This window comes from Vipera berus (assembly GCF_964194415.1).
Source record: "Vipera berus genome assembly, chromosome: 8".
Classification (NCBI taxonomy): domain Eukaryota; kingdom Metazoa; phylum Chordata; class Lepidosauria; order Squamata; family Viperidae; genus Vipera; species Vipera berus.
In genome coordinates this window covers 7,267,067-7,294,022 of record NC_138211.1, presented here as the reverse complement: position 1 = coordinate 7,294,022, position 26,956 = coordinate 7,267,067, and the positions used below count along the sequence as shown (strand labels likewise).

At 41.8% G+C, this 26,956-nt stretch overlaps 1 protein-coding gene across 2 annotated transcripts in view; it reads left to right on the top strand.

Moving 5' to 3' along the window:
• BARX2 (BARX homeobox 2) overlaps positions 1–16,548 on the top strand; it is a 40,654-nt gene extending 24,106 nt beyond the window's left edge. For both annotated transcript variants that reach the window (XM_081333688.1, XM_081333689.1), the window contains exons 2-4: positions 5,240–5,537; positions 12,208–12,292; positions 13,576–16,548. In XM_081333688.1, coding sequence (XP_081189814.1) covers positions 5,240–5,537; positions 12,208–12,292; positions 13,576–13,824 — 632 coding nt within the window. In that variant the 3' untranslated portion in view covers positions 13,825–16,548. The remainder of the gene's footprint in view (positions 1–5,239; positions 5,538–12,207; positions 12,293–13,575) is intronic.
• Positions 16,549–26,956: the final 10,408 nt, after the last annotated feature.

Below are 26,956 nucleotides of genomic sequence, written 5' to 3'. Positions count from 1 at the left end.
CCATCCATCCATCCATCTATCTATCTATCTATCTATCTATCTATCTATCTATCTATCTATCTATCTATCTATCTATCTATCTATCTATCTATCAAAGCTACAACTCAAGTATAAACATTTATTCCCCCAAACAAACATATCAAATGTCAAACAGATTTCTAAATTTATGTTAAGGGGGAAACTATGATTCTCTGACATTATCAAATAAAATCTATGCTACAGAAAAACATCTTGGGACACTTTGGATTCACAGATGACATTGCTTTTTCAGCCACAGACGAGTCACATGTCTCCTGAATCCAATTGTTAACATTATTACTTTTCTAGTTTCTCAAAATCATTGCCCTGGTGATGTTAATGGTGGACTCTTATACCAGGAAGTTTATCTTTCAAATCTCATCCTAGCCATGAACTCACTTAAGTGGGCTTTGGCAAATCAATTCAATTATTCCCTTTGAGACGTTCCAGAAAGCTACCGAAGGAAGGATTGGGGGGGGGGGGGGAATCCTTGTAAATCTTCTTCTTTCCACCTCCAGTCTTGTCCCGCTGATGGAACAGATCTGATTACCTTCAGCTCAGTGCAAAACAGTATATGACTCACATGAGCTTCCTTTGCTTACGCAGAGCTCCTGCTCCTGTAAATCATCCTTAACAGAGTTCAAGAAACACCATTGCACTTTCCTACAAGGCTCTCCTAACTGCATAGGGAGGTCGGAAGGGAAGGAGCAAGGCTGGAACACTTTGCCGCCCCTCCCCATCCTTTAAGGAGACCTTTTAGCTCGGTCCTTCAATGTACAAAAAGAAAAAGAGAAACTCCTCGTACTGAAAGACAGAACTAAAAGTCTCCTTGATAGGATGACGGCATTAACTTGCTTTGCAGGTCGATCGTCAAAATGGCTGAGAATAGTGTGCAAGTAGTCCCTGACTTACAAACGTTCATTTGGCGGCCGTTCAAAGTCACAAGGGTACTGAAAAAAAAGTGAGTCGCCACCAAGTCTTGCACTTATGACCATCGGAGCATCCGTTGCAAAGACCAAACTCTGGGTGCATTTATGACAATTGCATTATCCCAAAGTCACGTGATCACCATTTGTGATCTTCCCAACCGGCTTCCGATGGGCAAAGTCAATGGGGGGGGGGGCGGAAACCAGATTTATTTAATGACCGTGTGATACGTACGGCCAAAAAGGTCGTAAAATTGGGCGTGGCTCACTTCATCCCTGCCCTGCTTAGCACCAGAAATTCTAGCCCCCACGGTGGTCATAAACTGAGGACTACCTGTACGTTGATGAGCATCGATGACAACAATGACCCTGCCCGCCCCCCAATTAATGGGATTTATTTGCAAGTCAGCATTTTGAGGACTGAGATGCCAGAAAATGAAATGGAGATGGGGAAGGTAAGTGACTTGTTAAAGGTCATGCTATGAGTCAGAACTCAGAATAGAGCTGGGGTCATCTGAGTTGATGGCCAACCTCTTATCTGCCGAGCTTGGTTAATTGTTTAGTTTTTTTAAAAAAAATGTTTTCCTTTTAATTCGCAAGGCAGCCCTAAGGTTCCCCCCCCCACTTTTTTGTGTTTGTTTATGAGTTTAAAAACACAGAAATGTTAAATGACTTTACATTGCTCAGAAACATGAACCCTTCTAATTCAGGGTTGGCAAAGAGCTGGCAGGATTTTCAATCTGGGGGTTCTCTGGAATTTCTGGAAAGAGCTGGATGAAGAACACTGGTCCTACAGAGAGAGTCCATGGCTGTCCACTCAATCGGCTGGCTTTCAGGCTAGAACCGAATTGGTGAAGAGAAAACTTCTGAACAAATACAATCTGATCAGAAGTAGTTGCGCTGCCTAGAACATGACCTTCTCCTAAAGGAGGAAATACTGTAATAAAGAGTAAAAAAAAGAAGAAGAAGAACATGTGCAGAGAAGAGCAACAAAGATAAGGGGTGTGGAGGCTAATTTGTACAGTGAACAGCTAAGGGAACTAGATCTGTTTAGCCAACCATAGAGAAGGATTGAGGTGTGTGTGTGTGTGTGTGTGTGTGTGTGTGTGTGTGTGTGTGTGTGTGTCGAGGGGGGGGGAACATGATAGCTGTCTTTCAGTATTTGAGGGGCTGTCATAAGGAGGAGGGATTTAATTTATTCTCCAAAGCATCTTAGGGCAGGATAAGAAGCAATGGCATAGATTCTCCTGCTTGAGCAGAGGGCTGGACTAGAAGACCTCCAAGGTCCCTTCCAGTTCTACTCTACTCTGCTCTGCTCTGCTCTACTCTATACTCTACTCTATACTCTGCTGTTCTGCTCTACTCTACTCTATACTCTATATACTCTACTCTACTCTACTCTACTCTATTAACTTGTTAAAGAGAGATCCAACTTAGAAGTAAGGAGAACTTTCCTGACAGACAGAACAATTAATCAATGGAATAGCTTGTCTCCCAGAATTGGGTGCTCCATCACTGGAGGTTTTTGAAAATAAGCCGAACAACCGTGTGACTGGGACAGTTATAAGGTTTCCTGCTGTGAGAGGGGACTGGACTAGAAGACCTCAAAGGTCCTTTTCAGCTTTATGATGATGTTCTAAAGAGGAATGTGGCTGAAGAAGAGTCTTCTCATTCATGGCTACCAATGCCTTGGTAGGACAAGGAGGTGCCCTATGTGCTGCTCTGTCACTGACTTCATCACTCACCACGCCACTGTCAGCACACCGTCTTTCCCTCGTTGCCCTAGTACTGCAAACCTCTGCAGAAGTTTCTTCTCCACCCTTCATGGCCCTCTTTGCAGTTTCAGTTAGACTCCCCACCCTGAAGGATCCGACACAACAAATTCCTTCTTACTACCAGCTGAACGACTCAGGTTTACAACCAAAGCGGAAGAAGGAACTTGTGGAAACCATACTCTTCAAAGCCTTTTGAGAAAGGGTCTCCAAGGTGGTACCTGAAATAGATTGAGATAAAACCACGACATTGGGGGGGGGGAGACTGGGCCAAGGAGAGAAGAGGGAGTTCAGCTTTCAGCTACAACATGGCAACTGGCAGCCAGTTGATTTGAGCAACCTTACACCCCAAGGTGTGGCAACTTCAGCAAAACTGTTCTTCTCCTTGGGAGCCCCCCCAAAAAACAGAAGCACTTCCTTTTTCATGAAATTGAAAGACAAAGGTTAGGAAAAAACCAGATTTATTTTTGGGATCCAGCATAACTTTTTACTTGTGTCGGCTATTAGAGAAGCTTGTTATTTTTTATTTCCCAGTGAGTTGATGTTGATGTTTCCACTCGCTGCCCTTTTCTTAAACCATGTTTGACTCTCCCAAACTGCAGTCACCCAGGGCATTCTTGTCATTGAATCCCACCCAAATAGGAACCATTAGCCCAACAACTTTAATATGCCGAGAAGAAAGCTAAAGAATGCTTCCCTCTAATGATTTCAATCTTCCTGACTTTGTGTGCGCGTGGTTGTGTGTTTGAGTATAGTTTTTGAGTGTTATTGATTTATTACTTTTTAATGGCTTTTGCAGTTTGCTTGGTGCCTCACCTGAAAATTGTGGAAGAATCATGACCGCAAAAAGGGTTTAAGTAAGCTATGCTGTTTCTTTGCTATGTTGTTGGCAGAAAATGGTCCTGCTGCCATGTTTTCTCCTTCAACATAATTAAAAATTAGCAATGTTTTACTTATTTGCAAGCATTTGTGCTTAAGTAAAGTGGAAAGTGTACGAGCCTACATATGCACAAACACACACTTGTGAATGCATTTGGCTTGCATTTTTAAACATGTTGACTTGGTTGACACTCGTGGCTCTAAACCCTTCTGTCCTGGGTTTTTAATTCTCCTTTTATTCAGAAAACATACCGACATTCATTAAAGGTAGATATTCCAGAATAAAGAACGCTCCAGATAACCCAAGTATTTCAAGTATCAAATGCATAAAAATGTGAGAAGTGCAAACAAAAACAATGGCCATTTATAACATGCTTTAGAAATGCTGAATTTTTCAGCAAACGTATGCCAAACAAGTCCAGACAAAGAATAAATTGATCTGTCCAAACCTCCAATGGAGGCATATCACTTTTAAACTTCTGCAAACAATTGCATCGTCTTCTCTAGCACCGTAAGGTAAATTACATTTATTTCATAATAGCCTCCAGTGTGTTGATTTGTGAAGCTGGCTATGCTTGCCAATGAATGGTAAATTTCTTTTAAAAATGAAGGGGGGAAAAAACCTGAGGTTTAACGATCATTCCATCGAAACGTCTTTACCTTCAGTGCTATAGATTAATTTCCTGAAGTCATAAATTCTTCTTTCCCACTTTGTAAGAAGGTGACTGCCAGCCATGCCTTAATGCTCTGTTCCTTGGCTCTTCCAGGGCTAATTCCCAAGGAGCTGAAGGATGAAAATCAGAGCAAGGGGCATGTTGGAGGCTAGAACAGCTGCCTAGGCCGTAACTAGATCACACACAATCTGCATATCTTCCTGTTCCAGGTTTATGATTTTATACATTTAATTGAAAACACACGGTGATCCATTGAAGACTGAGGGCATTGGACAGGGAGGGGAAAATCACCTTTCTTGTCCTAACAAAACCCTCTCTTTTCCAACACCACCCCTAATCAACTGGTGCCTGTAGGTAATTACTCAAAGCTTGCTGCTGTGTCTGGAATAGGGTTTTTAAAATGAAAGAAGGAAAAGGAAGGTGCTAAAAAGAAGGATTGCCTCTACCCTGTCTTTGGTGGTCCCAAACTATCTACTTATCGTATCTACTATGTACTATGTCAGGGGTCCCCAACCCCCGGTCCGTGGAACAGTACCGGGCCGCGGCATGGCAGCAACCAGTCCGCACAAACAAGCAAAGCCCCATCTGTGGGATGCAGGCAACACACAAAACCACACACCCTCTGGTTCACGGAAAAACCTCTCTCTCCACAGAACCAGTCCCTGTGCCCAAAAGGTTGGGGACCTCTGTTGTTGTTATCTGCGAAGTCATGTCCGACCCATCGTAACCCCATGGACAACGTTCCTCTAGGCCTTCCTGTCCTCTATCATCTTCTGGAGTCCATTTAAGCTCACGCCTACTGCTTCAGTGACTCCATCCAGCCACCTCCTTCTCTGTCGTCCCCTTCTTCTCTTGCCCTCAAGAGAAAGGCAAGAGGGGGACCTCTGTACTACGTATGAATCAAATCTTCATCAAAGTAGAGCTGGGACTTCCCTCAGTAACGCCTTTCCTTCTGATGCTTATTTCCCAGGTCCCTCTTCTCTTCGGGCCTATCCACTCATCTCTGTCATCACCAGACCGCCTTCAGCCGTCTCTCACTTCATTCCTGCAGTGACCACCTCTAGGGTTCTCTCGCCACTCCCATCTTCGGCAGGTGCCTGCTCAGAGACCCAGGCCAACGAAACTCATGGAAGCAGTGAATCTGAGACAGAGCAGCCCACCCTCCCCTTGAAAAAGCCTCGCCGGAGCCGGACCATCTTCACGGAGTTGCAGCTGATGGGACTAGAGAAGAAATTCCAAAAGCAGAAGTACCTGTCCACCCCAGACAGGTTGGTTGAGGAGAGATTGGGTTGGTTGGGGGTGTGAGTGAGTGAGAGGGCAACCCAACTGGTTCGTGATAAAAAAGAAGCCACTGATGCCCTGATGGGCAACCTGGTGCTTTTAAAATGTCTTGGATTTCTACTCCTGTCAACCTCAGCCAGCATGGGCAGAGCAAGGGAGCACAGGACTTAGAATCTCAAGCAGGGGTCTTCAAACCTGGCCCTTGCAGACTTCAACTCCAGAATTCCTCAGCCAGGCATGCTGGCTGAGGAATTCTGGGAGTTGAAGTCCACAAGTCATACGAGTTTGAAGACCCCTGATCTAAATCATATTGAGGTCATTTGGGTTTTGATTTTTGCACTAGCATGGTTCTAAGAGCAAGTTGCTATAGAGAACGATATGCCTGTGTCAAGTTCCATGTTAGGAATTCACCCACCAATCACTTCTGCAGTCTCAGCATGGTAAAATTGTCTTCTGAATACTCCAGCTTTGGAGAATCTTTGAAAGTGGGTTGAACTCAAGATTGAGTCGTACCTTGAGGACTAGCATCTATGGTGGCATTGGATGCCAATATTAGAGGTTTCTCTTTATGAAGTGAGACTTAGTGGCCTTTAAGAAGGCAGCAGAAATCCTGCATGAGCCAGGTTGTTACTATATAGAGGGCTTTGACTACTACTCTTTGTTAGATCATTCAAAATAATGGATGAGTGAAGGCTAAATTGTGATTGTAGTAATGAAACATCCTTCTACAAAATCTAAGACAATTGAGGGAAAGGGATTCTTCCATCCTTCTGAGGTCAGTAAAATAAGGACCAAGATTGTTGGGGGCAACAAGCCGACTCTGCAAACCACTTAGAGAGGGCTGTAAAGCACTGTGAAGCGGTATAGAAATCTAACTGCTACTGCTATTTACCCCATTTCTCTCTAGTGGTAGGAGTCCCTATTGTCAGCACTTGACTGAAGGTTTTGAGACAGTTACTCCTCAAAGTCCCATATACTGGAGCCTGGAAGAGCCAGGGTTTCCAAAATGAGAATTATCTTTAACTTTCTTGCATACTTATGTAATCCACAAATCATGGGGCTGTTCAAAACAGTGGCTGTTTTGAACAGGATATTCAGATATTTGAGGGAACACCTGCTGCCAGCATCAAGTTCCCTTCGTCCAGTGCGCTCCCACAGGGAGGGTCTCCTCAGGGTGCCGCCGGTTAAAGACTGCCGGCGGGTAACACCCAGGGGTAGGGCCTTCTCAGTGGGTGCGCCTGCCCTGTGGAACCAGCTGCCTGCGGAGCTTAGGACTGCCCCCAACCTCCGCTCATTCTACCGGGACCTGAAGACCTGGCTCTTCGAGCTCTCTGGCCCAGGCTGAGAATATTTTTAATTTTAATTTTAACTGGGTTTTAATTTTCTCAGGGTTCTATTTAATCTCTTTTAATTTATTTTAACGTTTGTATTGACTGTTTTTTAAATGCCCTGTAAACCTCCCTGAGTCCTTCGGGAAAGGGCGGTATATAAATCTAAATAAAATAAATAAAATAAAATAAATAAAATCTTAAACATTCCTACAAACAGATTAAGATCCTTACTCCATTTGCATACATAACTCTGTTCTCAAAGGCAGGAGATTGGATAGGGACCTGACACTGCACCATTTATTTTCGATTATCTTTGATGAGAGTCCCAAATGGCTAATGGGTAGGGCCAGCTAAGGGACATGTGGGTAACAACTAACACAGAAGGAGAATGTCTTTTTGTCTCCGTTACATTTTTAACAGTAAAAGTGGTGTATGTGTGTGTGTGTGTGTGGGGGGGAAATAGCTTCTACATTTACCATTGGGAAAAAAGACATTCAGAAGTTTTAGATTTAGATTAATTCAAGCAGAGCAATGGATCCTGGCAGGAATACTGATTTGCATTTGAAGGCTAGAGAGAGAGAGAGAGAGCGAACTTTATTCTAGTCACTGACCGATAAAATGAATCCGTAAAATGACCAATAAAAATGAACCACACAAAATGATCCCCTAACAACAATTGTTAGCAGCCTTGAAGGACAGAGCGAGCTGCTTTATTTATTTATTTTATTATTTATTAATTTAATTTGTATACCGCCCTTCTCCCGAAGGACTTTATATGTTATGGTGCGGAGAAAAGACTAACCAGGCAGATGCTTTAAAATTCAAAATACCTAGTTTTAATCTTCTAAGACCAGGGACCATTTTAGCCTCATCATATCCTTACTTCAGAAAGGAAATGCCCTACAGGGTTTAGTCTGTTTCTCAAGCAAGCATTGAAGATGGGGCTGTCTTTCCAGCCATGACAGAGTGGGGTCCCTAAGCCCTGCTCCTCTCAGCTGTTCAGGTGCTGATTGGACCATGATAGCTCCTAAGCATGTGAAGATGAGCCTGCTCTTGTCTGAAGGCTCGGACACATAATCGGATCGCATTTCAAAGCACCCTTCCCTTAGAATCAAAGGCTACATGAATAGATCATATCAGTGGAAAACACATACCAGGCTGCGAGTGTGCTGGATACATGCATACTTGCCAGCATAGATTTATGGGCAGTGATACTTAGAAGCTTGTTTCCTATGAAAGGGAGAAGCAAATTATTTCCACTAGCTGAGAGCAAATATGCAATAAGCGGAGAGCAAATAGGAGCCGATGTGGAGAAGGAAACCAGCTCTTGGTTTTCACTGTTGTTTGATCATCGTCACGTAACAAGAATCCCAAGATTAATGACGGAACAAACTGACTTTTTAAAAAAGTGGAATTAAAAGTGTGGGAGTTTCATTCTAGATTGGGTTCTGGATCCTGACATTCAGAACATGAAGGGTTTAGTCCATTGCCCTTGTTACCCTAACCCTAACTTTAACCCTAACCCTACCCTAACCCTTGTTGGTGGAAGGGAAACTGTCTGAATGGAGCATAATTTTAATTAGTTTCAAAGAAGAATCAACTGTATCAAAGAAGGAAGTCACATTCATTAGCCTGTACAGATAATAGCAATGCCATAGTTTGACCTTATATCCGTTGGGGAACTCCCAGTCAGCAAGAAAGAGGGATCAAAAGGCCTGGCAGCTCAGTCGTTAAACTGCACTATTGCAGGCTCACTCTGTCCACAGCCAAGAGTTCGATCCTGATAGGGCTCAAGGTTGACGCAGCCTTCTGGTAAAATGAGAACCCAGATTGTTGGGGGCAAGAGGCTGACATTGTAAATGACCAGAGAGTACCGTGAAAGAACCATGGGGTGGCATATAAGTCTAAGTGCTTCTGCTATTGCTATCAAGCGGGAACTAGCCTTGAATCCTTGCTCAGCCACAAGAGGCATAAGCCTGATCTTCCCCTGAAGTTCCAAGAACCATATCTCTTTGTTCCCAAAGAAAGGCAAGCAGTCTGGGGAGATTCTTTTACCATAGGTAGAATACAATAAAATAGTCAATTTGAACCTGTCCTGTGTGGATGTGGTTGCTTGCACCTGATACTATCCTAACTGTCTCCGAATCTTTGCCTGGCCTTAAACATGATAGGTGAAGAAGCGTGCTCTTTTTCGATCTTGCTGAACTGTAATTCCCAGGTTCCCTATAACTCTCAAGACCTATACTGTAATTCCAAAGAGCCCATCAGCCATAAGCCTCTTGATCACATTCTCAGGCTACTGCTGCTCTCTGAATTGGCTGGTGTTAATATTGCTCAGCATCGTACATGACTAAGCCTGACGAGCAAGAGCAATTTTAGCAGCTTTCTGCCTCACACTTTGTGTTTGTTGCTCCTGTTTCCTAGGCAACCATCAGTAATTTTCCACAGGCCAGCAACCCGAAAGGGTTACAGGCAATCTAGCCATGATAGGCATGTATTATCTGGCCCAAGAAGACTGATCTGACACATTTCCCTTAGGCCAATGGAATGGGAAGACTCACCCCTAATACATGAAAACTTGGGAATCTGTTTGTTTATTGATTTGATAAGGAAGGAGCACATGTACTTACTCAGAAGGCCTCTCCTTTCCACCCTAAAAGGTGGACAGTACATTGTGGTATCCAATTTCTCAGAATATTTTCTGGGCAATAAAATGATGATGGGCTGGCGATTCTGAAGATAACGTCTTGATCAATTTCGCTGCCCTAAGATACAAGCCTGTGGGTTGCTAGCATAGGGGATTTTAAACAAGGATTGCATGAACATTCATGGATAAGGAGAAAATTGTGGTGAGCCCTGGGAGACCCATAAAATCATACCACCCAATCACAGGACTGGGATTTTTCTGCTTTGTGGAGAAGTTAAAAATAAGGACAGTAAGCCTCTGATAGATGACACCACTGTTTCTTCTCTATCTCCCCTGCAGCCTTGGGTAGATGAAAAACAAAATAAATATGGTTTGAAGGAGCACTTTCAGTTACGGATGATAGATACAATCTTCCATCATTGCTTGTAATGACAGGTTGATAAAACCCCGAAGAGCTGGAAAGTTTTAGGATTCCTTGCTCAAACTGGTTGGGACCCTGTTATAATTCAATGTACACCACATTGCACTTGTGTCAGAAGCACCAAGGTGGTTTTGGATTGATAGGATTAGCCAGTGACATCACCATTACCCAGAGGACACCCAGTTGGGGGTTCCTTTCATGTCCTTGGCAGGAGCTGGAGTGAAGGACGAGCACTCACCCTGTCCCATGGCAACACCCAGGTCTTGAACGTGGACTTGCTAACCTCCCAATCCATGCAAGCTCCACCATGCTCCTAGCAACTTCCCTTGATCTGATCCTTTACAAGATTTTTCAGTTGGGTTCATCCAATTTGTTATATTAGACCAAATGTGTTTGGTGGTCTCTGTTCATCAAGGTATGGGAGCCCTTCATTGTCTTAGCATGTTGTAGGAACCAGGTCATCGCATTAAGCTATCATATGATGCCTTTGTTTGGACATAGCCCATTAAGTAGCAAGCACTACACTGTGTTTTGTTAACCCAGTAAGCCAGGTTGTGTGAACTCAGCCTATATACGCAGTCACTTGTTTCCAAACAAAGTACAAATGCTTCCGCCACTCTTCCACAACTGCAACCTAGGGACGGAATGTATTGTTTATGCTGGGAAAGGCATCTTAAGGAAAAAAAGATGGTTGGGAAATTTTGGACTAATTCAAAACCATTCATTACGCAACTACTGGTGCGTGAAACAAGACAAGGTGCATCATGTTTGTTTATGTTGCCTCCACACTGTTTGTGTTCCGGTTCACTAATATTAATCATGGAAAAGGCATAACTCATGAGCAGTACCAGCAAGTTTCATTCAAGTGTCTTTATTCAGTGAGTTTCATGAGCTTCACTTGACATTCCAGCTCTGAAGGAATGATTAGGTAAATGCAGTTCTGATGTCAGGGGAATACTCTCTGCTATTTGTCATGTTAGGGAAGACCGTGCTGGTCTTAAAAGCAGTGAAAAGAAGGGAAAGGCAGAAAGTAGAACAAGGTATTCTTGTAGGTCTTTATAACCATCAATGGATCAGCTGAGTTGTCCAACTCCAAAAGTTTTACTTTGGGAAAGCAAAATAAAAATCTTCTGCCATAACTATTCTTGCTTTAACATTTCTCAGCCACACTAGTTTCTTATTTCTAAAAAGAAAGAATTAATTGGTTGCCCTTGGCCAGATCTCCGAGAGACAGTAGTAGATCAAACATTTTAACCCCCAGTTTCTCACAACTGGGATGAAGATACTTCCTGTTTAGGCAGTTCATCTGACTTGTGAACATGCAATAGAGAACTTGACGTTGTCCACCAATTTTACACTTGATTTGGTCGGTACTGTCCAGCTTTCTTTCTTTTTTCTTTAGTGGATCATGTAATACTCCAGTTTGCCCAGCAGGGGAAAAATATTTTTTCCTATTTTTGTCTTAAAGGTTTTATAATGGAGATAAACATGTTTAAAGTGGCAAGTTCACCTACCAGATTTATGGCTTCTTGGAGTCCCCTTTGCCCCCAGTAGAACAGCTGGGGCCAAAACATTGTCTTGAGAGGAATTAAAGGGAAAAATAGGTGTCGTATTGTTTTTAGTTGCTTCAAATACCATTTGAAACTCCTGATACCCTCTTCAGGATGGACTCTGGCTTCATCCAGTTCTGCAGCGTGACTCTCAGCATGCCACATAACATCTAGTGCAGCTTCTGAACCAGGGGAAGGTGCATATTCCTTTTTTTTACAGGGTCAGTCTTAATGTAACCATTTTTTAAATTATTATTATTCTGAACAGGCACGACCCAACTGACATTGTGTAACCTGAAAGCAGAACTTGTAGAAATAGTGCACAGCATCCCTGCTGAGAAGTAAATCCAATGCCTAGAACTGTTTAGTTAATACAGTCCTAAGCAAATTAAAATGTTTACTTTTAAAAAGCAAATTTACAGCGCAGGCCTTTGTTTGCTTTCTTAGACTAACTTCCTATTGAGTTTGGTGTGACTTGCTTAGAAACCCTACAACGACTGATATTGTGGTCATTGCTCTTGTTTGATCATTAGTCATTGGTCTTCTCTAATCATTAGCACGTCCGATTAAGCTGCTGGTCTCTCGATCCACACAATTGTGTGGATGAACCATTTGCTCACTTTCAATAAGATGCAGTGTAATCTTGGTAATGAAGGATGATGTCACGTTCTTCTTCTTGTTCATTAATCTGGATAGTTTCTCTTCTAGGCTGGATCTTGCTCAGTCCCTCGGCCTCACTCAACTCCAAGTGAAAACCTGGTATCAAAATCGCAGGATGAAATGGAAAAAAATGGTAAGCATTTGTAACAGAGGTCCCCAACCTTTTGAGCACCAGGGACCAGTTGTGTGGAGAAAGGTTTTTCCAGGACCAGAGAGTGCGTGGTTTTTGTGTGCTACCTGTATCCCATGGATGGGGCTTTGCTTGTTTGTGCAGACTGGTTGCTGGCATGCCGCGACCCAGTACTGGTCCTCGGACTGGGGGTTGGGGACCCATGATTTATGGAATTCAGTCAGAGTCCTAGTGGTTACACTGAGCGTCAGTTGAATGACTTCAACAGGAACGAAGTTGACCTTGAAAAATATATCAGTTGATTTCAGGGTGTCTCTAGCAACCATAATTAAGTCTATCCAGTTCCCCCCCCCCTGAAAAAAAAGTGACACCAGGGTTCTTTACAAGGTATGGTCAAAAAGTCAAGATAGTGACCATAATATCAAAGTGGTACATCAAAGCTCTGTTAGTAAAACACAGCTAAAAATGGATTGGGTTTTGAGTGCCGCATCTTACTTTTTTAACCCTAACTTGTAGACATCCCTGAGTTTTGTAAATATTTGTGTGTATTGATTCATCGGTTTTTTTGTTTGGACAAGGACTTTGTATAGGTTCTGTCTTTGTGGCCTAAGGTTGTTTAGCCTGTGACAACGAAATCTTTATTTTGTCAACAATATAAAACAATATTACAGTTAATCCATGCCAGCTTGCATATGAAGTTGTGTTTTGTGCACTGGTGTGATTTTTGTCTCTAGTGATTTTTGTCTCTGGTCTTTTGTTTGTCATCTCCAGAATTCACACCATGATAAAAAGGGGAATTTGAGGGGAATGGCATGACGGGATGGAGATAGGAGATATAGAAATGTGATAAATAAATCAATAAATGGAAAATAATGAGCTGCCTGGAATACCAATGACTGTTTTCTACTCACTTTTAATTGCACATCTGACTCACCTCTCATCCAACAGTGCATATATAAAAACACGAGTTGCTCCTCCCCCCAAAATAATGATAAAATATGTATTTTTATCCGTAAGATATATGAATCAGGGAAAATAGTAGGTGAGCATGTAATAAATTAGGGGAAATGGCTTGCCACATGTGTAAATTAGGCAAAAATGCAAATGATGTTGTTAATAATGGGGAGGAGGGGGGTTCTTAATACCAACCAATGTAGGGCATAGAGCAAAATAAATGTAAGATGGAGACGACACAAAGAAGCCAAAATCGATCCATTCGCCTCTCTGTAACTTGGTCAGCAGGATTTCAGTATAGCCATAAACAGCTTCATTTATTTTTATTCCAGGTCCTGAAAGGAGGACAGGAGGCCCCCACAAAGCCCAAAGGCCGCCCAAAGAAAAATTCCATTCCCACCTCAGAGGAAATCGAAGCGGAAGAAAAGTTGAGCAGCCAAACTCAGCCAGAGGTCTTGAAGGAAAACCAAGCAGAAGAAGACTCTGGGTTAACCAAGGAGCAGTTGGGCTCCTCTTCAGAAACCGATGGATCTCCTAAACACATAGCAGAGGCATCTCTAGGGCTGACAACCTCAAGTTAAGAGCCACCTCAAAGCTTCCCCAGGGGACAATGCATAAACTGGATTTCCCTGCACCTCGTGCCTTAAGAAATCAATCGGTGTGGTAGGTGACAGTTGGATGAGGAGATCCAATGTTAACCAGGATGATTTCTTGACTCCCAGGGTCAAGTACACACTTTCCCGATGCATATCCTGGAATCTTTCTCCAAATAAACTGCATGCTTAGAGATTGGAGCTTCCGAAACACCCAAGTGCGTCAACTCCTCATGCTTTCATGAGAAGAAATGTTTTAAGGACTTCAGCATGCTGAATATACCGGTTCTTTATCTTGCCATAATTGTTGTTGTTGTTGTTATAATTGTTCAGAATGCTTTAAAATGGATGCTAAGCAGCAACTACCAAAGACAGAGAGAGCAGGATTCCCACGGTTGTATTTTGTAAAAGTACCAGTGCAAAGTATTTTTCATGGGCCATTCAAAACAAGGGGATGTCAGTGGTCTACCATTATGCTGGCCAGTGAGTGAGCCTGGTGGCAGTCAAGAGAAAGACTCAAATTGTGAGTCTCAGGTGGGCTTATTCCCTAAAAGATCATCTAAGCCACCAGGAAAGGGAGAACAAACAACTGTCCTAGGAAGAGCTCCCTTGACGGCAAATATATTGATTTGGACAACAATGATCAGGGGCTGGTTTTGGAAACTCAGTAGGCTGAAGTTTCAATCCAGAACTATGGCTGATATGCATAGCTCCATCCTGGCTACTCTTTTGTCTCCATTGCATTGTAAGTAAATTATATTGTTCCATACAATACCAAAATCAACATCAGAGGTTGGAATTTCGAGGAGCATGGCCCTAAGTGTTCTGGGGTTGACCAGTGGCAAGTCTGAATGGGCACTGCCAACCCAACGTTGCTATTTACTCAACTTGCTTTTCTGAGTAGAAAGGCAAAACAAGAGGGAAGTGACATAATAGTATTCTCCAATCCCCTTGTACTCTCTATCTAGATCAGGGGTCTTCAAACTTGGCCCTTTTATGACTTGTGGACTTCAACTCCCGGAATTCCTCAGCCAGGCATGCTAGCTGAGGAATTCTGGGAGTTGAAGTCCACAAGTCATAAAAGGGCCAAGCTTGAAGATCCATGATCTAGATTGTGGTCCAGGTTTGAATGAGTAGAGGAGGCTTGTATTGGAGGCTGAAAAGGGATTCAGTTGGGCATAACCCTGAAAAGTTCTTGCACGACTAGTGTCTTCCATAACTGGATCACTGCCAGGCTGACTCATTTCTTCTGGAGAACCCTTGAGTCAATGTGTACAGCAGAATGCCAGTGCGTGCAGTTTAATGGTTTCTTTCAGTAGAGAGAAAATTACTGGATCTCTGCAGAAAGTCTTCCCTTCAATCATCTGGAATACAGAATTACCCTGGAAATGAAGTGGAAATTAATAGGGGAGCAAGTTGGGCTCCAAGCAAAACACCAGTATATAGTATTTCCCCGAGGGTATCTGTGCAATGAACTGTTAAGAATTTAAGCTGCCATAATCAAAAGCCAGTTTATCCTTTATATGTTCACCTCTGGCCAGTTTATATTAAGGAGCGGCAACTAGGTTTTTGCTTTAGCCTCAGTTGCTCTCTTCTTTGTAAGTTTCTTCCATTTTTTTTAAACAAAACCATCATTTTAAACAACGCATCAAAGCGTGCATCCAAATGGTATTTGAAAGCTTGTTTTAAAAATGTTATTTGCTCCTGCACACAATTTGTATTTTTTAAATGTTTGTTCCCTCGAGGGAAGGGCTTGCAAATATATTTTTTTTTATGTCTTTGTGCCAAGACTTGTATTAAAATTTTTGGTGAGGGCAGTAGCTTCAGAGTTATTTGAATTTTTAACCCTATGTGCAAATGGCTGAAACAAAGATCAGGTCAGTTCCTTGGATCTGAAATTTGCCAATGAATAGTTATTACTGGAAACAGCCCAATCTCACAAGCCTCTCTTTGCATAAGAATGAGGCTGTAATTGCTCACATATTGGAAAATGACATCACTAATTCAATTAACCATATTTTTCTAAGTAATGAGTTCCAGCAAATAGATATGCTATTGTGATGCAATCCAGTTTTTTTAAAGAAAAGATACCTGTGAACCAGACTGGGGATTCTTGGGACTGGCGGAAGAATCAAGAGAGCAAGAGCAGCCAGAACTGTCTGATAGCTGCCCTTATTTTACCGGGTTGCCCATCTGATACAGATTAGGGGCAGGGCTTTAATCTAGTCATTGGGACTGCCATCTTGATGTTCCTGACCTCTTGGTGGATGGCCCTGGAGCCAACATTCAAACCGTAACAATATACGGTAGATCAGGGGTATCCAACCTTGGCAACTTTAAGACTTTTGGATTCCAACTCCCAGAATCCCCCGTTTCAGCTCAGCTCAGGGAGAGTCTTTGTGCCCATCTCTTTCCATTGGGTTTGGAAGGTTCCATTTGTTGTTGTTGTTGTTGTTGTGCCATTTCTCCTGTTTAGTAACACACTTCAGGTGAGAAGGGCTGAACCATCCATCCTTGACATCGGCAGGAAAACAAGTCATGAACCTGGGAAGAAAGCTTTGCAGGAGAGGGATTGCTTTTTATTTTCCAGTCTAGTGTGCCAAAGTTTAGATAACGATCTTGTTTCCTACAGTCTTGTTAAAGGGTGCATATTTTGCCCAGATGCTGCAAAGAACTGTATCAAGATAACCTTTATTTTTTAATTAAAAATAAAATGTGTAAATAAAAGAGTCAATGGAATCTTCTCTCTCTCTCTCTCTCTCTCTCTCTCTCTCTCTCTCTCTCTCTCTCTCTCTCTCTCTCTCTCTCTCTCTCTTGTATGTTACTTTGATATGTGGTGATGGCTATCAACTTAATTAGCTTTAAAAAGGGGGGAGGGGTTGGACCATTTACTGCAAGTCCTGGGGATAAATGGCTATTGGCTTTGATGGCAGTGGACTGCCTCTGAAGGTTAAGACTCATGGGCTTCCTCGTACAGTTGGTTGGCACTGTGAGAACAAACCGGTAGACTATATGGGCCAGAGATCTCTCATTCAGCAAAGCACTGCTTGTGTTCTTAGGTATTTATCTCCCTTCCAGTCCTATGAATCTATGACCTATAGCTATAGTGAGACTGAAGATAACTAATAACCTGCATTCCCATGTCCTTGAAAAGAGTACTTACACCTTGCCAGATAATTCCAAACAATGATGATGGTATCAGATAAAGCAGGGGTCTTCAAACTTGGCCCTTTTATGACTTGTGGACTTCAGCTCCCAGAATTTCTCAGCCAGCGTGCCTGGCTGAAGAATTCTGGGAGTTGAAGTCCACAAGTCATACAAGGGCCAAGTTAGAAGACCCCTGAGATAAAGCCTTGGATAGCACAGAGTTGCACAAACTATATGTCAACTTGGAGAAGAATCTTAGAATGTGTCTTTACTAGAACACTCATCTGCATGGAAGGTCATAATCATGGATCATGTAGACATTGAGACAGCAATCTTATATCAGACTTCTCTTTGTAACCCTTTGCTGTCATCCTGTCACTTCTAATCTGGTCTTCTCAGTGCTAAAATTGCTGCCTCTGAGTTGGTTCTTTATGAAACAACTTTTCAGTTAAATTGCTAATGAGTATTCTTTTCTCGGTTATTGTATATTACTAAAGGAAGCTTACTGTAAATCTTCTCCCATAATTCTGATACTAATCACTGGTTCAGGTCCCACTTCTCTCCAAATCATCTCAAAATGGAAAGAGTTTGGCAGGTGTAGCCCTGGCCCCATAATTCTCATTTACGTCTTGGGGGGAAAAATAACATCTCTATCATTGCTATCATCTGATAATTGATAATCCACATTCTCATTGACTGATCTGACAAACATATCTTCACGATGGGAAAAATGTGCACATTATGTGCCTTTGCATGGGTGTGGGTGAACGTGTGTGTCTGTCTGTCTCTGTGTGTGTGCATGTGTTTAGCTGCAAACCTTTTTTAAAAAAAAATTAATCATCCCATCTGAGGCAGAAGTTGAGCCTGTGAGTTTGATGGGTTTGAATTAACTCTCAGTCACAACCCAGTATGCAAACTATTCACCACTTAAGTGAATGACAGAAGTAATTACATTTTTGTTCCATAGCACTCAGGGTGAATTCAGGCTTGCCTTGGCTGATGAAACCTGTCAATTGTGCCAAAAGAGAAAGGTGTGCTCTTTGGAGGCTGGCAGACAAACAAGGTGAGCTAACCCCTCCATCTGTTCTAACATGTCCATTATCTGGTGGAAACACTGAGGCTATTGTTTCCAAGAACGGTCCCGGAGAAGAGGAGTAGGCCCCAACGTTCCTTGGTAGGCCTTTGTAAGTTCCTCCCAGGCTCAAGGGGGCATTACGGTAGTCTCACCTCCTTTGCCAGTTTTTGTAAAACAACCCATTAGGAAAAGACATTCCACCACAGGGAAGGTGTTCTTTTCAAGGGCAAACCGGTAGCATGTATGCATGTATTTGCATAATTCCAAAGAAAACATTCCCTAGCAGACAAAACAGAAGAACGGATCTGAACGCATTTTGGGTCTGCTTATTGCCTTAATACACCGGTGAACAACTTCATGGTGACTTGGTAATGTAGGGGGGGTAGGGTAATGGCTTCAACAGCTACAAGGCAAAACTAGGTGGAGCTAACACTCAAATTGCAAACCCGGGTTAGGCTTGATTGAGAAGGTTGAAGTAGAATTAATTGGAGAATGATATGTGCAATGGTGGATTCATCCATCCATCCATCCAAAGCTATGATAAGACAAGACTAAATGATATAAAGAGCCCTAAAACTGCTTTAAATGCCAACACACACACACACACACACACACACACACACACACACACACAAATTTGACATCCAACCTTTTTAAATATCCATTGTTTTAGACATGAAATAATTTCTGATGGGTTTTATCTTCATCCTTTAAATCAGGGGTTCCCAACCAGGGGTGCCAGACAATATTCCAGGGGGTGCCAAAACTTGGGTTTTCAAAATTATAGTGTATATGCATAATTCGTTGCTGTTATTTCAAACTTTTGCAAGGGGTGCGAGAATATATCAGAAGCATTCTAGGGGTGCGGGATATAGAAAAGGTTGGGAACCACTGCTTTAAATCATAAGACATATAGTTTACATTTCTTAAAACCAACACCCATGGATTGGATAGTCAAACGCTTTGTTCCACAGTTCAGGCATGTAACTAATGTTCATCTTCGTTTTATTTTTAAATAAATTCCATACGGTGTATAATTCAATGTTTGGTTTGTCTTTAGGCACCAAGGAGTCTTAGAATTCATTAATCAATTTCTCTTTACCCTTCTGAGCACTTTCCCTTCCTCTCTCTCTCTCTTTCTCTGTTTGTTTTGCTTGATCAGGCTCACAATTAGGTCCCACCATGTTTGGAAAAACTGTCATCACTGGCTCTTTATTAACTGGATAATTTGCTGACAAACTATTTGAACAGCAAAAGGAAGAAGCTGTGGATAAAGGGAGGAAGAATTTACAGCCTCGGGTCAATGAGAAGGCCAAGATCAACCAAAACTCAGTCAACTGTGCCTTAAATATAAGAATCATGCAATTGGGAACATCCCATCTTTTTTTAATATAATGCACTCTTGTATTGGGGTTATTGCCAGGTTAACTGAGAGTGTTTGAACTCCAGGTTGTTTCTTTTGTTTCTGGCCTCAAGCAACTCAAGAGAAAAAATAACAATAACCCAAAGCTGGGGATAAAAAAGGTAATCATGCACCTGCTAATGAGGTATGTGATTTATTTAGGATCTGCCTCAGAAAGACATTTGATGGATATTGTAATGTTCATCCATGAGAGAAGAAAAGGTGCTTTCTGTAACACTTGGCTGAAAACTACACAAATTAGTGACATCTAAATTTAAGATAGAATGACATGACGCTTTGAGAAGAAAAAAAGCAAAATCAGAAGATTCAGTCGTGCTTACAAAAATAGCATTCCCGTGTTGAGTAATATTATTGAACTGTTGCCTCTGCTTGGGACAAAGAAATTTGCATCACACAACCTCAGGAAAAGGTGAACAAAGTACCATGATTTCTTGGCTAAGCACGCCAAGTCTGGTGACTCTCACCACTCACAAAGGATACCAGCTAAAGAACTTGACTTCTTCCAAAGCTCTTCTCTAATCTGGTTTTATTTTCAGGTACATGTACTCTGGTGGGCCAACACTGGCAATACAGAAAAATGACTTTCAGTTCCATAAGTGGTGTAAACAACAGATAAGGGGGTGGAAAAGCAATTTTCTTCAGGATGACTCTGGAAAAAAAGAAAAATCTATGATGAAAATCTCAATCTTCCCAGTTATTGTCAGGAAGGTGGACTTCTTATATAAAATGTCTATGGAGATTCTTCGTCTCAGTGCTGCCATGGGTTGTCCCAAAGGTGCTTTTTCAAAAGACAATGGGACTTTCTTTGTTTTTCCTTGAAGAAGTTTTGCTTCTCATCCAAGAAGCTTCTTCAGTCCAGAGTCGAAGAAGTTTCTTGAATGAGAAATGAAACATCTTCAAGGAAAAACAAAGGAAGTCCCGTTGTCTTTTGAAAAAAGCACCTTTGGGACAATCTTGTACAAAATTGAGATACAAGCAGGGGTGCTTTGGATGGTTGTGACCACATCAACATTTCTGGAAGAGAAAAAAATTGTAGCGGTCAAGTCAATAATGTAGAGCGGGCTTCCATGGCCATATCTATATTCTGTATTCACAGCTTAAAAGGGAGATGGAGAATTGTTTTGAAAGTAATTTGATTAAACATTGTTCAAAATGAACCTCTTAATCCCACCCTGAGAGAACTGATCACTTCTTCAGTTCTCACTCCATCTCCTATGACATTGAATCCTGCCCAACAAACGGCATCATCATCTTTTCTCTAGTGAAAGATTTCTTTTCACCTGATCCTAGAGTTATTGCCCAGCTTAAAGCTCATTATACGTGGAGGATCAAATTGTACTATGAAGTTGACCAAATTGACAATTTCGTATCAGTTTTCCTGCCTTGAAATTCTAAATCACCATGAAAAGCTCCTTGGCTAATCCAGGCGGAGCTTGCTTGCATGTTATATTTGCACGAAGGTATTTGAGGTATTTATAAGGAAACTATTAGCATTAATAAGGCCGTCCTTCATATACTTTCCAAACAAGAATAGACGTGGGTAGAGAAAAATTAGGGTTCTTGTCCAAACAAAAAACCGCTTCCAATTTGGGCCTAAACTGCGTAAAATGTGCTGCGGAAACTGATCCAAGTGCACGCTGAGCTGTGAAAATGGATGGCTTTGGGTCAGAGACTCACCCAACGAAGATACTTAGATGGGTTTTGTTATGTTGAAGGGGGAGAATGAAGGAAGATTCCCTCCTAAGGCTGCTTGAGTTCCTATAGAAAAAGCTGGATATAAATCTTATTAACAAATTCTGGTAGTCCTTGACTTATCTCCACAACTGGGATCAGAATTTCTGTTGCAAAGCTGGACAGTTAAGTAAGTCAGGCCTGATTTTATGACCCTTTTTTGCCATAAAAACAGAACAGAAAAAACTAGAATCGAATTGAATCGAACAGAACAGAACTGAATAGAACAGAATAATAGAGTTGGAAGGGACTTTGGAGGTCTTCTAGTCCAGCCCCTTGCTCATTTCAGACAAGTAACTGTCTAGTCTCTTCATAGAACAGCACAGAACAGAACAGAATAGAATAGAACAGAATACTTTATTAGCCAAGTGTGATTAAACACACAAGGAATTTGTCTCCGGTGCAGAGGCTCTCACTGTACATGCAAAAACAACAAAATAATAATTCCTCCGATGGATTTCTCCGATGGATCAGAAGTGTGAAGACTTATTCTGCCAACTCAAAGTCTGCCCGAGATTTCCATAAACTGTTCCAGAAAGCACCAGGTGAACTCTTCTCATCCATTCCCTAATTCTGCTCATTCTATTAATAAAAACAAAATTGTTCCACAAGGCATGCTGGGTAGAACAGATGCCCTGCTCTTGCCAGGGCAGGATTACTCCTTAATTGCATTGCAGTAATGCCAAGTGTGGCCAGCTGAGAACGTTTGCCCATGCGGCATGCCAACAATTGAAAGAGAAGCAAGAGTTGGCAAACTCTGACCCAGCAACACTCACAGTGCAGTTAACGATATTTTGAGTGAGGTCTATATCCAGGGTAAACACCATAGGAGACTGGGAAATTGTGTAATCCAGCAATAGCTGCACCAAGTTGGTCTTTTGAAAACCACAGGGCTGAGGATCATAAAGTTCTGTTTTGTGTAATAGGTCATAATTGGCGTGTTTTTTTTCATCTGAGGCTGAACAAACTACTCAAAACTATTATTATTATTATTATTATTATTATTATTATTATTATTATTATTATTATTATTATTATTTTGCCTTTCCAAAGACCTCAGAAATTATTGTGATGTGCCTCTAGGGCAGGATTTCCCAACCTTGGCAACTTTAAAACCCATGGACTTCAATTGAAGTCCACAGATTGGGAAACTGTGTTCTAGGGGTTGAGGATTGGGTTATTAGACTGATGAAACCCCCCACCCGTTTCTATGATGGGGCATGCTTGCCTAAAATGAGCTGAGTTTACATGTTGATACTGCAACTCTTTGGTCAATGTGAGAAAATCAGGAAGATATTCTAGACTCTGTTGGGTAAGAGGACTGGGTGGTGCTAGAAAAACAAAAAGCTGTTGTATAGCTACTCAACTGTAATTGACAATCTTCTTTCCTTTATCTGAAACCTACATCAGTGCCTTTTACCTACAATTCTGGGGCTTGTGCACTAGCTCAAGAAAGATTGTGCCTAATTTAATTCTTATCAAAATTCTTGAATGGGTTAATACATCTCTCTCTCTCTCTCTCTCTCTCTCTCTCTCTCTCTCTCTCTCTCTCTCTCTCTCTCTCTCTCTCTCTCTCTCTCTCTCTCTCTCTCTCTCTCTCTCTCTCTCTCTCTCTCTCTCTGAAAAGGTTGTAGTTAATGACATGGTAATCCTGATCTAAAAGAAACCAAATAAAGCACAGATTGTACCTATGTCAAGCTGTCCTTTGTTCTGACAAAACTGAGCTTAAAATAGAGCTTGTGAAAATAAACATGACCAGATCAAGCAAATATGCAGGCTGAAATTGGTGGGAGTTACACACAATTCTGTATTAACAGCAACAACAAACCTTTCTAATCCTTTCAAATTAAATAATTTCGTACCATAGATGAATCCAGATTAGAAATGAGTATAGGATATGTATCTTAGTCTAGTAGATAGTTATGTAAAATCATTATTCTGACTGTGTTGAGCAACCTTCTTCATTTCAGGGGTTTTCCAAATGTTGGCAGTCAAGAGCTCAAATTCCTAGCTACCACAGCTATTGTTGTGGATTCTTAGAGTTGAAATCAGCACAGCTTTGAGAATATACGTGGTGGGGAAGGTTGGCCTTCGACAAATCCCTACAGTAGGGGTGCCCAACCTTGGCCACTTTAAGACTTGTGGACTACAGCTCCCAGAACTCCCCAGTCAACATAGCTGGTTAGAGAATTGTGGGAGTTGAAGTCCAGAAATCTTGAAGCTGCCAAGACTGGACACCCTTTTGTCTACAGCTTTAATCTCAGGTTCAGGTGGCTGTTTTCAGGATTCAGTTATTATATCTTGGTGGTATTGTCAGTTGGCAACTGACCGAGAAGATTTCTAAAGAAAAGGTTTATTTATTATTTTTCCACATGAGAGAACTATGGAGGAAATCTATTCAGAAAATGCACTATTTCAGTCAGTTAAAGGCAGGGGTATCAAACTGCCAGCCCGCGGGCTGGATGCATCACACAGAAGATGCACCCACCGCAGCTCCAGCAAGGAGGGAAAAGTCGCGATACGTTGCAACACATCACGGGAAGTGGCGAGTTTGACATCCCTGGTTAAATGTTACAGCAGGGGTGTCAAACTGCCGACCCACGGGCCGGACACATCATCCAGAAGCCATGCCCACCCCATTGCCGGCAATGGCAAAACCGTCCCGATACATTGCACGGTGTCATGTGACGTCGCAAGTTTGACATGTCTGGTTTACAGACACATGAGTTGTAATGCATATAGATTTAGCAATAGCAATAGGGCTTATACTTAGATACTGTCCCATACTGATTTACAGCACTCTCTGAGCTGTTTACAGGGTCAGCCTATTGTCCCCAATCATCTGGATCCTTATTTACCGATCTTGGAAGGATGGAAGGCTGAGTCAACCTTAAGCCCACCAGAATTGAACCCTAGACTCTGGGCAGAGTTGGCCTGCAATACTACATTCTAACCACTGCACTACCAGGGCTCCATCTGATGGAGATGTTGTCAACTCATGGGCCACCCTTTCTTTGAGATCCCCATGAATTCAAGGAAATTAACTAAAATGTTTCTTTTTTCTCCCAAAGATTGTTTTCAGGTAGAAGATTGTTCTGGAGTAGCCTCTTTCACTCATTTTCTATTTTTTCCCTTCTATTTCTCAGCTATCAGGTATTCTCTTTTTCCCTGGCACAACATCCTAGGCACATTACTGGATTAATAGTTCACTCCTCTGCTTTTTAATGAGTGAGTGGGTAGCTATTCCTGCCAATACCCGAACTGGAATTCTATTTTGCCAAGAGGGATCTATCACATGGGATGAATTGTCCACTTGACGTTGGCTTGAACTCTTGATTCCTCAGCAAGTGCCCATGTTGGAGTCATATTTTGTGAGGTGAGCAGCTACATCAATGTGATGAAATCAAACCATAAGTATGTATTTCTTATTTAAAAAATCAACACTTTCCAAATAAATCACAAAGGGAGGAGGAGGAGGAGGAAGCAGCAGCAGCAGCAGCAGGAGAAGAAGGAGAAGAAAGGAGGAAGAGGAGGAGGAGGAGGAGAAGAAGAAGAGGAAGAAGAGGAGGAGGAAGAAGAAGAATTATTATTTTCATATCTTCCCCCCAACACTTTCTTAGCTGAAAGAATTTGCAGGGAATTGGCCCGTGGACTAGGTTTTTGTTGAGAAAGAGAAATAGAGACTGAGAGAGCGCTGATCATGAATTTCTGCAATTCACCTTCTTTGCAATGTCCCCCAAACACCTGGGGACACCCACTGGGAAACCCTGCATTGGCCACAGTTCATTATTGCATGTCTAGACCGTTTACATATTTTCTGCAGGAAACAGCTGTATATCACTACAGTAGTCACATACAGTCACAGCAGGCAGCCGGGCAAGAGGGGAGGGGGGGAAAAAGTGATTCTATGGCCAGCTGGACGTTTAGTGTTTTTTGAAAGAATGGGATACATTGCAATTATGGAAAAACTCTCCCGTCGGTGCAAAGTTTCAGCTTTCAAACAGCCTGGCAAATGTCTCACTTAAAAAAAAAAAGACAGACACACACACACACACACACCAGGATGCCATTTCCATGCTGTGCAGAGTTCAGGGAAGAATTTGTGTGGATGAGCCCACTATTATTAAATGTAGGTTTATTCATTAGGCAACTAGAGTCAGTGCAAGGAATAATATTAGCAAGAATGGGAATAATAGCAAACGTGTATAGCAATAACAGAACTTTGCAGGTCCATTTATCTATGGAAGGTAGAATGTTTAAATTGACTTGCTAATAGATCCAAAGTGATTCTGCACCTTTTCTGAAAAAGTCATTCAAATTACAAATGAGCATTTCTCAGTCAATATACTCACAAGAGATGTTATGGAACATGCCTGTCAACATAGAAACCTATTTCTATGGAATGATAATATAAACACTAGGAAAAAGCTTAAAACCAGGAGGTGCATATAGCTGTTAAGTGCTGTTGCTATTCAATGGAACAGTTAACACTGCTTGCTACTGTTATTTGGGTTTGCAAGGCTGGGCAGCTTGACTGTGTCTTCTTTCATTCTGTTTCAAAGACATTCAGTGTCTAGCTAGCCAATCAACATCTCAGACCTTAGTGGGTTGTGGTGTGGGTTTGTGAGTTTCTTAGTTTGTTTTTCTCACCATACATTAAATGCAGTATAACAGAATAACAGAATTGGAAGGGACCTTGGAGGTCTTCTAGTCCAACCCCCTGCTCAGGCAAGAGACCCTATACCATTTCAGACAAGTGGATGTCCAGTCTCTTCTTAAAAACTTCCAATGTTGGAGCATTCACAGCTTCTGGAGGCAGGTTGTTCCACTGTTTAATTGTTCTATCAGGAAGTTTCTCCTTAGTTCCAGGTTGCTTCTCTCCTTGACTAGTTTCCATCTGTTACTTCTTGTCTTGCCTTCAGGCGCTTTGGAGAATAGCTCGACTCCGTCTTCTTTGGGGCAGCCCCTGAGATATTGGAACATTGCTATCATGTCACCCCTCGTCCTTCTCTTCATTAAACCAGACATACCCAATTCCAGCAACTGTAAGTACGATATTTCTCTGATGCAAATCTTGTTGAAACTTTGCTAATGGAAGGAGGATCCTACCCGTAGTGTTTATATTAAGTTAAGTTCAGGTTAACCCATTTGGGGCTTAGCTGGAAACTAGCCAGCATGGTTATTTATGTTATGTGAGCCCATATTACAAATTAATTCAACAAAGCATGGTTCATTTGATTAACATGTCCTGCAGTCAAAACCGTTGATTAACAGAGTTCTCTCATTCATTGTTTCAGCAATTTCAGTAGTGATATCATGGATATGTCTGTATAGGTTTTTTTTTTAAAAAAAAACAAAAGTGTTTTACCTATACTTTACTAAAATTAATGCATGAATCTTGCACCAAACATTGTTAAAGTACCCATTTCACTATTCCTTTTGTGCTCAGCAATTGTATACCAAAACCAGAGAAAAGATTAAGAAATAAACCAAAAGAAATTACAGACGTGAGACAAGCAAAAAAAAAGAGAAGGAAATGTGGCTAATGAAAACTATTTCCTGTTTATCTTCCTTAGACTTCAAGTCATCACTTTCCATAGGTCACGGTCATCTCCAGATGGGCCAATGGTTAGTTCTTGTATGGATGACCACCAGGGAAATCTATAGCTATCAAACTGACTGCAAAGTTAAAGAAATATCCCAAAGGAAAGCAAATTATTTCCCTATTGTCAAAAATCCAACAT